A 14,372-nucleotide genomic window follows, 5' to 3' on the forward strand; every position below is an offset into this window, starting at 1 on the left:
TGGAAAGAAAAAGGGAGAAGACGGAAAGTTACAAAAAATTCATCCACAAAAAAAAACAACAAACAGGTTAATTCTAAAGTCTCATATAAACCGGTCTTAAAGGGGCGAAAAAAAAAACGACATGCAGTCCTGGCACGAAAGTTTCCTCCCATCCCGTGTACTGTCACGTCCAACAGCTAATATCGGTACTGGTACAGTACCTGCCCCTGCCTGACCCTGCCTGCCGGATGTTAGTCACAGTAAAAAGATCATACGTTCAATCATGCCGCCCTACAAATCGCCCGCGGTACGTTCACGGAAGTGTTTAACGGGGGAAACGTTATTACAGATAATATGACGAAAGAGTGGCGTCAGTCGCTGGCAGTTAAACAGAGGTTCGTAGAGCGACTACCGCATAGGTTATGCGAGCCACCTTATCTGTCAGGCCACGTACAGTGAGATGGATAGGCACATGTATCTATGGAGGGGCGCCGACAAATTGTCCTACGCGTTCGGCGACAAGCCGAACGGCGTCATATGCAAGCTCGTCACCGTCAGGGATCACGTTTTCGCCGCGACCACGACCAACAACCTCTACCACGGGGAGGTGTCGCTCCGCGAGGACGCATGTCCCGCGCTCCTTTTCAAACGGGCCCAGTTCGACGTCGTCGACCTGGCGTCCAATTCCGAGCACCTGTTCGTCGTCAACACCAGCGGGCATGTTTTGAAAGTAAATCCTCAAGACATGAGTGTTGTAGATTCGATCGTTCTCAAGGAGGAAGTAAAATATTGTAGCCACGGGTACGTACGCCGAAAGATATATATTTTTCCACAATTAAAATTTGTATAAACCCATTCTTATATTTCGACTGTTGTCTTATCTCCTTTTTTATTCTTTGCAAAGATTATTTCTTTTTTTATTATTTAATTTTGCCTTATTTATGATAGGTATATGCAAAATTTATTTTTATATATTACTCTATTAAATATGTAAAACATACAAGATATTTTTATATATCTACTATTATTTATCATAGATATATATATAAGACTTACTTAATCTTAGCTAAATATGGAATTAATAAAGCTGTTTGAGTATTTTAATATGTTATGTTTATTATCAGCAAGTATCAGTAATATATCTGATTATAGAAAAGACGTTCTGTTTTATTTGCAGATACAAAGAAGAAAATGAGATAGTAAAGGTGAAATTTATAGCGGTTAGCGATCAAGCAACATTATTCGTTACGGACAATGGGCAGTTATGGGCTAGCGGCAATCAACCGCAGATAGACATAAGTAGTACCGAACCAAAGAAAGTTAAATTTTTTGAAGGGAGGACAGTGTCTGAGATTGCTTGTGGTTCTAATTTTAATGTGGCCGCTGTGAGAAAAAGCACTAAACTTATGAAAGATGAAACGGATAGTGAAAACGAGTTAGAGGAGGAGATCTTTGTTAATTCCTGTCCACAATGTCTTAATAACGTTATGTTAAGTCCTGGAAGTGTAACATCGTCAGACACGTGTCTCACTGGCCTTCACGCGCAGCAGTTTAGCGAAGATCGTTCGACAAATTCCATCAGTGCTCTGTCCACTGCCAGTAAAGAGCACATCCCTCTGCCAGAAATGGAGAAAAAGGAACAACCGTCTGACGTCGTTGAAAATGGCGAGGAATGTCTGAATAATTTAACAGATTCCGACAAAGACGAGAAGAGAAATGTTATATTTATAAACACGGAGACTGCTCGTCAATTTCTAACCAGGCAACTATCTTGGGTTTCGTCTTATGGAAGCGCCAAGGAAGACATACCCATGGAAAGTGTCGATCGGTCAACAAGACTGATAAAGCAAAATGTCTCGAATATGGCGAACTTAGTTTACGAAGGAGTTAAAAATGTAGGAGGTAAAGTTGTAACTTTATCTAGACATATGAGCGGTAGTTCTGATATTAATGAATCTAAAGCTGATAGCAACGAAAACTTAGAAGAGCATGGAGAAACTTACATAAAACCTACTGCAACCAGTTTGGCACTGAGCTTACGTTGCGAAGAATTTCCTTGGTCATCGAGCACTGGCTCTTCTGAACACGAGTTATCCCAACATGGCTTGAATGAAAGGATCAATACGTTATCCCGTACCGGCAGCAACATATTGGCGACGGAACTCTGGACGTGGGGTGATGTACAGTACGGGCAATTGGGAACGGGAGATATTATTAAACGACCCAGGCCGGTACAAGTAACGAAGCTTTGTCACACTGGTATCAGAAAGATATCTTGCGGTGCCTTCCACGTACTTGCTTTAACACTGGACGGCAGAGTATTTGCGTGGGGACGAAACAATTTTAAGCAGGTCGCTTTGCACACCACGGTAGATCAAAGCGCTCCGCAGTTGTTCACCACAAAATTATCTTCCAATGAGAGAGCTATCGATATGGCAGCTGGCAATTTCCATAGTTTAGTAATGATGCATCATGGTTTATATTTTATGGGACAATCGAGGTAACTAATTGAAATAGAAATCGCCTTTCTTGATTAATGATTTTATTTCTATTTACTTATAAATTACATTACGATTTCAGCAAAGTTGGCGATATGTTTCAACTTGACATACAAAGCAAGGATGAATCAAATAGTCCGAGAGAGATTTTCAGTTCTGGGCAATACAGTTGTTGTTCTGTGATAAACGAACCGGCAATAAACGTGTCAGAAGATTTGATAAACGATCAGATTTTCCTGGAAGAAATGTTGACTGTCTATCAGAATCTCATCAAGCCGTTTCAAAAGAAAAGCGGTGTGACCCATGAAGCCAATGTATATGAAACACTATGCCGTTGTTATGCAGAGTTGATGCACCTTAGCGTTTTAAATGTCATAAGTCTGTGGGATTATTTTAATCATATTGGAGAAGCGTATGAAGTCACAATTGTTGCCAATATAGAGGAATTTACTACAGTATATAAATACTATTTGAATGCTATTTGCGATGTTATATCTCTCGGTGGTTTTATGCATATTGCAAAACTCATTGAAGTGCCACAAGTAGTATCAAATTTATTTGTACATAATTTAAAAAGTAGTGATGTAAAAAAACATAGCAATGAAATTGTTATAACAATGGCATTACAGCATCCTTTATGTAAATTAAACAGGTAGGTTTATATGCAAGTTTATATTTATTATGTCATAATATAACACTAAATTTGAATAGGGTAATATATATATTTTTTTATTATAGATACAAGAATATGATTCATAGTTTAATAAGAAGTAATGGCACAAAGATGGGTGTTGAGCGATTACAAGAAGCTCTTATAAAATGGGAGCAAGTACACGATGAACAAGATAAACGTCAAAAAGAGGCGGAAGCTACGAAATTATTTTGGGAAAATTCTGGGAAGCTAGGAGAATCACTGAGATCTCCCAATAGAAGGCTCATTCGAGAATCAAGAGCACACCCGCTATCGATACTTAATTCTGGTAGATTTTCATCGCATTGGTTTGTTTTACTAACGGATATTTTCATACATGTTACTGGGAATACACATACAATCCATCCGCTTCGAACGTTATGGGTAGAACTTCTACCCGACTCCGAAAATGTGCAGGTATGCAAAATTAATAACTTGATCTATTATATTATATTTTATAATAATGAAAACTGATATAATAGCATAAATGTATCTATAAATAAATTTATAATATTTTTTAGAATGCTATATCGGTTGTCACACCAGAGGATAATTTCGTATTATACACTCCTACTCCTTCCGAGCGAAATGAATGGTTGCATGCCCTGCAAAATACTATAAAATGCAGTTTGCAAAGAGTGATCGGAAATGTGCCTCCATTAGCACGCTCAAGCTCATTTACTTTCACAAAACATAATGTTTTTAAGGATGCAAAATATACTGGTTTGTAGAATTGTATTAAAATATATTTTACTGAGAAGCGTTATGTATAAAAAAATATTTGCACTAAGTTATGTCACAACTTTATAGGACGATGGTTGAACGGTAAACCACATGGTTCTGGAAAATTGGAATGGTCAGATGGTCGTACATATGTAGGCCAATTTCATAAAGGTGTTATTCATGGTACTGGAAAAATGGAAATTCCGATGCAAGGTGTATATGAAGGCCAGTGGAAAGATGGTCAGCAAAATGGATATGGAACAATGAAGTGAGATTTATTTCTTCCATAAAAATATATTCTATAAAATGTATTCATGTTATTATTAGAATTTATTAAAAATAATAAATTCTTTTATATCTAGAATTTATTAAAAATAACATGAAACAATCAATGGGTGTACTTGCATGGAAACTTGCTTCTATAGCATCCTCAACTTACAAATTATTTACAGAAAATTAATATGTAAGAATGTCTTTTAGGTACATTAATGGAGATTTTTATGAAGGATACTTTAAAGATGGATTACCTCATGGCCATGGTGTCAAAAAAGAAGGCCACTTTATGGCGTCAATTGCATCTGTTTACATTGGAGAATGGGCTGCTGGCGTTAAACAAGGTTACGGAATAATGGACGATATAATGACAGGTAAATATATACATTTATTAAGTTAAAAGTAAACTACAAATAAAAAATTCTAGAAATAAAATATAACAGTAATCATTTTAACAGTAATTTTATATAATTTTTGGTTAATGGTTATAGGTGAAAAATATCTTGGGTCATGGAGCAATGGCATGAAACACGGTAATGGTTTGATCGTGACACTTGATGGCATTTATTATGAAGGTGTTTTTACGCAAGATGTTTTAACGGTGATTATACATTTAAATATTTTTTTAAATGAAATATTTTTTAAGATAGATTATTGATTTTGACATTATCCATTAAAGGGTCATGGAGTAATGGTATTTGAGGACGGCACTCATTATGAAGGTGAATTTAAGTCTGCTGGAATATTTTGTGGAAAAGGTACATTAACATTTCGAAGTGGTGATAGATTAGAAGGCAACATGAATGGTGCATGGAATGAAGGTGTCAAAGTTATTGCCACATTGCACATGAATAAAGCTAGTGGAACTGCGCAACTTAATTCAAAACCAGCGTGAGTATCATTTGTATTATTACAATATTAAATGTTAATATTGTATAAAAATTACTCTATTAAAGTAACAAATAGCAAATTAACTATTAGTTAACTAATAACAATAGTTTTATATTATTCTCATTACTCTTGTTAGGTCTTTTGGAAAACTATGCGTATCTCCAGATCAAAAGTGGAAAGCGATATTTAAGCAATGCCATCAACAACTTGGTGTATCTGAACCAGTCACCAAAAATTCTAGTTACAATGAAAAATCTATAGAAACGCAAAAAGTATGGCAAAATGTTGCTAGTATAATAACAAAATCTCATCAAAAAACGTTGCAACGAAAAAAACTGTCTGCTAATATTTCAAATGCAAAAGAAAAAAATAGCGAAACTATCGATCAGCTAGATAAGATACCAGGTTTTGGACGAGATAAACTCACTAATCAGACTTACAATGAAGTTCATAAGTATTTAGTGAAAGCTTTCGAAAGCCCACATCATCCATTGGGCGCTCTTTTGACAGAAGTAGCTGCAGTATATACAGCTACTTATGGTGGAGTAAGAGTACACCCGTTATTACTCAGCCATGCAGTGTCAGAACTTCACAGTATTACAACAAGAATATATGAGATTGTGCTTCTTTTATTCCCAGCTCTACCACGTTGTGGCAAAGAATATGTCCTTGAAACTGATGGTGAAGAAGAGTACGTATTATGAAATCTATAAAAATTATATCTACGATTTTCAAATCAGTAACGCATTCTGATTTAAAAATATTTATTTTTAGGCAAGTCATAAGCGCTGCCGCGATACTTCATCCAATATTACTGCCACGTGTACATTCAGCACTTTTTGTATTATACGCTTTACATAATAAAAAGGAGGATGATGCATATTGGGAAAGATTGATGAAATGGAATAAGCAGCCTGACATAACTCTGATGGCCTTCCTTGAAATTGATCAGTAAGTAGTAAATTTATATATAAATAAGTAAATTTACAGCAATAGAAAAAAATTACTCTTTATGTAGAGATATTCTTCTTCATTATAATATTGTAATTATTATATTTGTATATTTAACTATCATAAAATTTTTTACATTTTCTTACAAAATTGCAGGAAATTCTGGAAAACTACGAATGTAATGAGCATTTCAGACAATTCATTACCATTCCAGCACGAACCACATTTCAGTGAGGCTATAGAAACTTTACAGCAACTTAAAACAACTTTTTCGCCTTTAGAAAAACTGTTAGTGGTCAGAAATACATTCGAACAAATGACACAAGTAAGAATAGACAATAATGTTTGTATTGCTACTTATATAAGCGCATCTAAATACATTATTTATATTAATGCATTTTTCTACGTTTAACAATAGGCAGTACAAAAACAACTAGGATCTACGTATTTATGGACGATGGACGAACTATTTCCAGTGTTTAGTTTTGTTGTAGTGCGTTCTAGTGTGTTACAATTAGGAAGTGAAATACATTTTATTGAGGACTTCATGGAACCATACTTACAAAATGGAGAACTTGGCATTATGTTCACTACTCTTAAGGTCAGATATGATTATAACAGATAAAATAGAAAATTAGAACTGTTTAATAAATTAATTTAATAAAATTAATTAATTTTATTATAGGCATGTTATTACCAGATATTACAAGAAAAAACAAACATGGGCGATTAAAAGTTATTTTCCCACAAATGGGAACATAACAATTTATGGTACAATGAAATGATCAATATATATATACCTATATGAATAAGACATATATAGGTGAGGATAAGATTGCACTCGTAAAACACACAACAAGATAAAAATAGATATATGAAAAGTATGTATTTGTATTATAATAAAAAAAGTGATAATTTGCATTTAGGATACATAATGTAGGCTTTAGTAGCCTGATTATGTAAAGCCAAAATCAGACGCGAAATGGCATAACATATCAGTTCACTTTGTCATTATAAAATGTATATAAGTTTACTATTAAAAGATAATTATCATTAGTTAATTCAATGTTCTACAAATAACGCTTGCATAAACATAAAAACTGAATTTCAGTACTTCCAGTTATTTGTTACCTAAGGATACATGCATTTAAAAGCTATAGAAATGCATAGCTCAATATTGTGATAAGAAAAAAGTTATCTTTATTTATATATTGTGCATTATATCTTTTTTACATTACAATGTTAGCTCATATAAATGCTTAGAAAGCTATTTAAAATTTACATATGATTGCTTAACATTATTAACTTCCTAATTTGTAAATATATCACTTTTAATAGAGATTCTCTTTTATACAATTTGCAACATGCATATTCATTTTAATATTGCTTTACGGTTTTATTTAATATAATTAAGAAATGAATATATACCATATAATTAAAAAATGATATATACCATAATACTATAACTATTGTAATACAAATGAATACAAATGAAAAAAGAGAGGAAATAATCCTCGTTCACAAACTCAACAAAGTGTTGCTATTATAATTCATATAAAGAGTATATTTCTACTCTGTAATTTGCAAGAATATGTACTAGATATCTGTTAACAAATTTCATATATAATCCATTGAAATATATGTATGTATAGTATTGTAAGAGACATAATAGTACATATATATTTAAATTAATTAATAATATATAATTAATACATATTTATTAATTAAAATTTAAATTATAGATATGTAAAAGATATTTACAATAATTTTAAGAACTTGTTTTAGTTATTTTAAACTATTTCAGAACGCGCGTAGTATGTCACAATTATGTCATATTAAAAAAGTTAAATTTACAGTTTTACTTATAAATATTATTTAACTGTGCTGTTATGTTTCACAAATTGTCTCTTACTTTACTTTTGTTATATTTATATGTGATATTAGTTAAACAAAACATTTCCTAATAACTAGCATGTACCTGAAACATATTTTTTATATTAATCCAAAAGAGCTCGCTTATCACTCGATATGTACATTTATCATAAATTCGTAATTTTATCTATTTTTATCAAAGAATCACACACAATACAATTGTTTTTTTAATTACAAAAGACAGAAAATGATTATAAAATATTTCATTAAGCTTTTATTAATGTAGATTATAATACACCTACTTCTCTTTCCAAGATTAATCGTGTGGGCTCTATCGGATTAATATATCACAAATGTACAATAATTATTTCCAATGCGCTGTACACATTTTGTAATACATTTGTCGAAGTCAAAATTAAGAAATCAAATTGTTAGCATCAAATAACATAAGAGATCAAATATCACATTCTCGTTTGAACGCGCATTCAGTTAAAATATGGATTAAAGACTATTGTATTAGTCACAGTTTGTAGAAGAAATTACATTCCAATGTGTAGTATTCCAAATATCTAAAAGTTGTACACGGAAATAGATATTTATTTACATAATAATATTCGAAGAAAATGTATAAGTAATAAAACATTAGTCTTGTATACTATATTGATATTGCTTGCAGCAAGAAAGATTATTGAATCGATATATATTGGAGATATATACTTTTTATCATAAAAGCGGAAGCGTGAAGCGATTAGTTTACCATCAAAAGCCCATCAAATTAGGGAGAAGTTTGTAACAGAATGATAGGTATATTAAATGAGTCGCATTTTCTAAATGATGTAACATGTATGGATGAACTATTGGCGATTATTTTGTATTACTAAAAACAGTACACTATTTAAAAAAATGCTATTATTGATAGTAATTTGTACTATTATAAATAAAAAGGGGGTCACGCATATATAAAACGGCATATAAAATGTATATGCATCGTTAATGTGCGTATCAATTTAGATAATTATATTATACCTCCGATTTACTTTTGTACTGTCTTTTTTCGGCAATATGAAAGTCTTCGAGTAGTATAAAATATATTATAAGTTTTTAAACAATTTTGACAACGTTTCATTGTTTGTAATGTGAAATAAGAATAGATTATCACTATTATCAGACTTGATACACAATCGACCGATTATGTTAATGTTAACAATTGTTTATTCATCGTCATTGTAAACAAATAAAATGTTCAAATATATGAAAATACATGTTTTTTTTCTATCATTAAAAAAAAGACTACTCCACTCCTCTTGTGAGCTTTAAATTTTAAATTCTCATGCCTTCAGCACATGCGCGGTCACGTGGGAATCGTGAAGTGGCGGGCGAACGTAGAGAAAAAACAATCGTGAGTAGGGATAGAATGGGCAAAATGAAAGTCCGATTGTTGCTCCGAGTGATACACTTTTAACTCATGATAAATGTCAAAAGTGTCATAATTAAAATAAGTAATAAAACGTTTATAAACGAGCTTTCTGGTGTGCGAAGTCCTTGGAACGGACGAAATAACGGACGTTTGGAATTTACGTCGCAAGTAGACATAACCTGTAAACTGATGTAAACTAACCCCCTTAAAACTTGGACACCTATTGAAAGTACACAGGAATTTTCTGTACAGCGAGACAGGTCGCTTCGCTGCTTCTGGGAAACGTATGTAATATTTAAGCATTGTATAGATATTTTAAAAGCATCTTTGTATCTTGGAATATGTGACAATTGTTATATCTTGGAATATATGACTAGAATATATGTTGTATCTTAGATCTTAAAATACGTGACAATTACTTGATTTATGTCGCAAATAAAACTTCTAATGACGCATATTTTTATTAATGCAGATTTTTGTCCTTGGTAAAAAGTTCACTCATATACAGAAACCATGTCAAAACGCAAGTTTGATGAAATGGAAGATATATCTAATAAGCAACCGCTTAAGAACTCGCTGGACTCTGACGAAGATGATGACGAAGTAAATGAGGATACCTATAACATTATGAATGAAGATGAACTTGAAGGTATCTAGATTTGGATGTGTAACGTTATGCAGATAAATCAATATGTTTATCGTTATCATTTTTATTGTTGTCAAATTCTTATTTTGTACAGTATTTGATATAATTACGGAATAGCTTAATTATGTTTGTATAGCAGGTACAGAAGATGGACCCTCGGCACCAGAAACAAACGTAGGTTTTACGGCATTTAATATGAAAGAGGAACTGGAAGAAGGTCACTTTGATAAAGATGGTCATTACCTTTGGAAAAAAGAGAAGCAGATAAGGGACAATTGGTTGGACAATATTGACTGGGTCCAGGTCAGTAAAATAAGTGAATACAATGTAAAATTTGTTCCTGAGAATTAGCTGATCCATATATGTAAAAATATAGAATTCTCTCTTTGTAAAAATTTTGTACTTCCAAGGATTATGTTATACTCCAAACTTGTAAAATAAAATATTCACCATGTTTTTTTATTACGTAATAAATTCCGAGTGTTTAAAAAATATTACTATTTATTTTTCTAGATCAAACCTGGTTCTACTAATGTGAAAAAGAGTACCAAGTCGAGCGAAAGTCCTGGTTTGGGAGATAGCGATAGTGACGATGAAGGAGATATTATGTTCGATCCTATTCCGTTGTATAAACAAATTTTAGAGTATCTTAAACCCGGTGAAACCGTTTCCAAAACGTTATGCAGACTTGGTAAACACAATTACTAATAGAGCATGTATTGAAATTATCGCAAGTAAATACCGGTTGTCCCAATTCAGGTAAAGGGAAAAAGAAATTGACCACAGCTGAAAGGTGGAAAAAGAAAAAGGAATCTAAAACGCAGGGAGAAGAAGAAGATCCAAATTCTGTTAGCATAACAAAGTTAACAGAACTGGCAAATGAATTATTAACACGCACTGGTAATATGGACATATATCAAGAAAGTTACGAACAAATAAAAAAGAAGGTAAAAAACTATATAATATTTATACATGGTATATATTATCTTTGTTATAAGAAATTATATTTCGTAGATTGAACAAGCAGATAAACATGCACACCCTTCGAAACAAGAAGCAGAGCTAGATATGTATGCTGATGATTTTGATGAAAAGGAAAAGGCGAAATTGGACGACGGCGATAGTGGTATGCGTTACTATTGTTACTTTTTTCTCTTGCATAGAAATTTTTGTTATATATTGGGTAAGTGTACATTATGCATATATACATACCGTAGGAAAAACAGCGGAAACAAGCAATGCGAAAGAAACTACGTCTCTGGAGGAAAACGTAACGTGGGATCTGAAATGGTCGCAAGATGAAGATGCAGAAGTACACGGGCCTCATACTAGTCAGCAAATGCATGCCTGGGCAAAAGAGGGATATTTCAAAAAGGGTGCCTGGGTTAGAAGAACCGGACAGCAGAATCAATTTTATAGTGCTGCTAGAGTAGACTTTGAACTTTATCTGTGACACTTCTATCCGATACATATAAAAATGTAAAAATAAACAGATATATAAAAATTGTTATATCTGTATATTTGTCAAATCACGATACTTTTATGAAAGTTAAATATATTATACTCAATGTATGTAAAGTTTTTACACGAGAAAATAGATTGTTGAGCATTATGAAAACTGTGTATAAATTTAAAATATCACAGTCTAAGAACGCGATATATAAATGGCTCAAATTATATTACGTGTCAACAATTTAATGTAATAAAATTGTAATTTTTTTTTGTTTTATACTTGCAGGGAGAGATCCAGAACTCTCCAAAGAAAGCAAAAATATTTCAGAGGTAAAGAGGTTGTAAGAAATTTTATAACTGATAAATATTTATGTAATTTAGAATTTTAGACAAACATTAATTCCCAATTTATAAATAATTTACTCTTATTAAGCTAATTATGATTAATCTTGTATATAAGTACAATAAAATATTAAAAAGTTCTGTGTTTATATGCTATAAAATTATAAATTGATTTAGAAATGATCATTATTTCGTAATTTTATAAAAGTTTAATTTGGAAGTACACTATAGCAGTATTCAGATAATTTCATTTATTCATCAAATGCGATGTCTAAAATAATGTTTAACCATCAATCGTTATTTTTTGCGTGCAAAGGATGCTTAAGTTGTCACACGTGCATTTTGATGGGTTATTAAAAACCATCTGTTACTTAAATCAAGACGGAACTAAGCTCATACTTCAGAGACTTCTTGCGCATTCCTACGGGAGTGGGGTTGCTGAAATTTATGGTCCGCGGAGCGTGGTATTTTTAAATAGAATTTTATATCCCTAAAATAAATCTATTTGTATCGTACGATATAGTCATACATCTTTATTTATTTAGTGAAACAAAAATCTCTTTCCCTTGATTCTTATGTTTACTTTGTACGTTCCAGATGGGAAATGCTTTCTTAGGGCGAAAAGTAAAATATCTCACCAGAAAAAAAGTGTAAGATAAGACTTGGAAATATTCGTATTTATTTATTGTGAAAAATAACTCACCCTTTTTTGTCACTATATATGTAGGCACATCTAATATATAGATGCTACAATAGTTGCTCAATCTTGCATGGAGTTAAACGAAAGGGGGAAGTTACATACATCTTGACTAACACACAGACCACAAGGATTGTGCAAGAAAACTATGAACTATAAGAAGGAAAGGGGGAGGGTATGAAAGTATATCTAAATAATAAAAGACAAGCAATATCGCATTAGTAAAATAATAAATATTTGAAACTATAAGCCTTTGTTGCATATGTATAGTCAATTGGCACGTTTTTTTACTGAATATAATTTTATTAAACGTTTTGAACATTTTTTTCTTAGCAATGTACGAAATTTTGTATACGTAATTACTTAAAATATTACTTTAAGTATTTCGTGTTCACGCAAAAATCAGACACGAACATCCGAGAGTACACGTGTGCATGCATATATATATATACATATATATATGTATACGTAGATTTGTATATGTTGTACACACAGGAGAATTGTTCCCAATTTTGCGTTCGTGCTCCACCGAGAGACTCTTTGATTAATCTCGAGTCTATTTTTTTCCCAATAAAAATTATATTAAACATCATTTGCGCATATAATTTTTCAACGTTCAATATTAAACAACTTGCTACGTTAGCGTAACTTTTAATTAAAGTTTCGTTTAAGTAAAGTTCACTTGAAATGTACTGGAGCGTGAGATTTTAACACGTATACTAGCGACTGCAAAGTTTGTAGCTCGAGAAGTCGCTTTAATTTTTAATCGTTCGCGATACAATACAGAAACTCTGTTGATGCTTCTCGATATTTTTATCAAGGAAAATATCGATTTTAAATCGGTCAAAGGATCTCGCTGCGTGGAGCGTAGCCGCAGATTTAGGAACATCCTGTGTACGCGCGTACGCATTTTCGTAAGTATAAATCCGTAGCTCATCCTCAGAAAGGTCAGAAGAATTTTTCAAGCGAGAAGCGTGTTAAACGTAGAAGTTCAAAGTGTCTAGACTAGATTACAGTAAGAACTATGAGACGACACACTTTCTTGGTATAGCTACACGAGTCGATCTCTTTATCGGGAGGGTGGGTCTAAGTATGACTACGTTATTAAAAAGTGCGGTGAAACACATGCAATGTACAATGTACCGTCGCTCATCAAAACCCAATGTCTATATCGTGCGTCCAACAAGTTCGTCAACAATTACATGCTTCTCTCGTAATCAAGATTGTAGAAAATATTCATCTTCTCCAAATTCACCCTTAGCGGTAAACGAGAATCTTTGCTGAGCGAAACCTTTTCCCAAAATGAACCATGCTCCTCGTTATGTGTTGGTAAACAGCATTAAAGAATTCAAATAAAAATAGAATGAATTACGTGAAAACGTTCGTTATTTTAATTAGGAGCTTTCCGCGATAAACGAAATAACACGCGTGCAATTATGGAGCTTTTATAAATTCGTCATTATACGATGCCACACAAATGGAATTTTTAAATCTCAAAATTTATACAAAAGAGATGAAAGTACGAAAGTGAATGTATGAAAACGACAGAACGAAAAGCTAGTTTTAATATAAATATATATTGACAATATAAAAAGTTACAAATGTATCGTTTGATCCAACATCAAAAGAAATGATTTTTCTCTTTTATTTAAATTATTGCATATGTTATATCATTTATTTAAAAAAAGTCAAAGCGCACGCTGTCTCGCGTAAGACATTATATTGAATTATTCTAACTCCAGATATTTTTTAACACATAAAATTATAATACAAAGGAAATTCTTTTCTCCCGATTTTCTTCGTTTCTCCGATCGGCAGGTCGATCAACGTTCCGCCGAGAACGCGAGTCGTTCAGATTTGCTACGGAGATACCGAGGGTGCACGAAGCAAAGTGGTGAAAAGGTACATTGCATTACATCCACGCGACGAGAAAATGGTAC

General features: G+C 32.5%; 2 protein-coding genes across 5 annotated transcripts; both read left to right on the forward strand.

Moving 5' to 3' along the window:
- The first annotated feature begins 143 nt into the window (after positions 1-143).
- Positions 144-8,493, forward strand: Als2 (Amyotrophic lateral sclerosis 2). Of its 3 annotated transcripts, none has more exons than XM_071773607.1 (15): positions 144-229; positions 329-780; positions 1,157-2,479; positions 2,560-3,129; positions 3,216-3,585; positions 3,690-3,891; positions 3,979-4,159; positions 4,372-4,538; positions 4,656-4,765; positions 4,844-5,055; positions 5,192-5,746; positions 5,830-6,006; positions 6,163-6,331; positions 6,425-6,607; positions 6,692-8,493. In XM_071773607.1, the coding sequence occupies exons 2-15, from the start codon at positions 440-442 to the stop codon at positions 6,737-6,739; spliced, it is 4,608 nt and encodes a 1,535-aa protein (XP_071629708.1). In that variant the 5' UTR covers positions 144-229; positions 329-439; the 3' UTR covers positions 6,740-8,493. The 3 variants fall into 3 exon arrangements, with proteins under 3 accessions (XP_071629708.1, XP_071629707.1, XP_071629709.1); XM_071773608.1 differs by having other exon boundaries at positions 223-239; XM_071773606.1 differs by having other exon boundaries at positions 175-780.
- A 761-nt stretch (positions 8,494-9,254) lies between these two features.
- On the forward strand, positions 9,255-11,513 carry Holn1 (CD2 antigen cytoplasmic tail-binding protein 2 homolog holn1). 2 transcript variants are annotated; one of them, XM_071773628.1, is made up of 7 exons: positions 9,255-9,579; positions 9,768-9,944; positions 10,081-10,244; positions 10,455-10,632; positions 10,701-10,888; positions 10,956-11,067; positions 11,159-11,513. In XM_071773628.1, exons 2-7 carry the CDS (start codon positions 9,809-9,811, stop codon positions 11,392-11,394), a joined length of 1,014 nt encoding a protein of 337 aa, XP_071629729.1. In that variant the 5' UTR covers positions 9,255-9,579; positions 9,768-9,808; the 3' UTR covers positions 11,395-11,513. The 2 variants fall into 2 exon arrangements, with proteins under 2 accessions (XP_071629729.1, XP_071629728.1); XM_071773627.1 differs by having other exon boundaries at positions 9,256-9,579; positions 10,078-10,244.
- The last annotated feature ends 2,859 nt before the right edge of the window (positions 11,514-14,372 follow it).

Source organism: Temnothorax longispinosus, chromosome 3, assembly GCF_030848805.1.
Source record: "Temnothorax longispinosus isolate EJ_2023e chromosome 3, Tlon_JGU_v1, whole genome shotgun sequence".
In the NCBI taxonomy this organism is placed as follows: domain Eukaryota; kingdom Metazoa; phylum Arthropoda; class Insecta; order Hymenoptera; family Formicidae; genus Temnothorax; species Temnothorax longispinosus.

Bases quoted from the DNA above. Each gene is read 5' to 3' on its own strand.
- Als2 (XM_071773607.1), top strand. From the start codon at position 440: ATGGATAGGCACATGTATCTATGGAGGGGCGCCGACAAATTGTCCTAC. The intron at 3,586-3,689 runs GTATGCAAAATT...AATATTTTTTAG, and splicing joins CCGACTCCGAAAATGTGCAG to AATGCTATATCGGTTGTCAC. The intron at 4,539-4,655 runs GTAAATATATAC...TAATGGTTATAG, and splicing joins AATGGACGATATAATGACAG to GTGAAAAATATCTTGGGTCA.
- Holn1 (XM_071773627.1), top strand. From the start codon at position 9,809: ATGTCAAAACGCAAGTTTGATGAAATGGAAGATATATCTAATAAGCAA. The intron at 10,633-10,700 runs GTAAACACAATT...GTCCCAATTCAG, and splicing joins CAAAACGTTATGCAGACTTG to GTAAAGGGAAAAAGAAATTG. The intron at 10,889-10,955 runs GTAAAAAACTAT...TATATTTCGTAG, and splicing joins ACGAACAAATAAAAAAGAAG to ATTGAACAAGCAGATAAACA.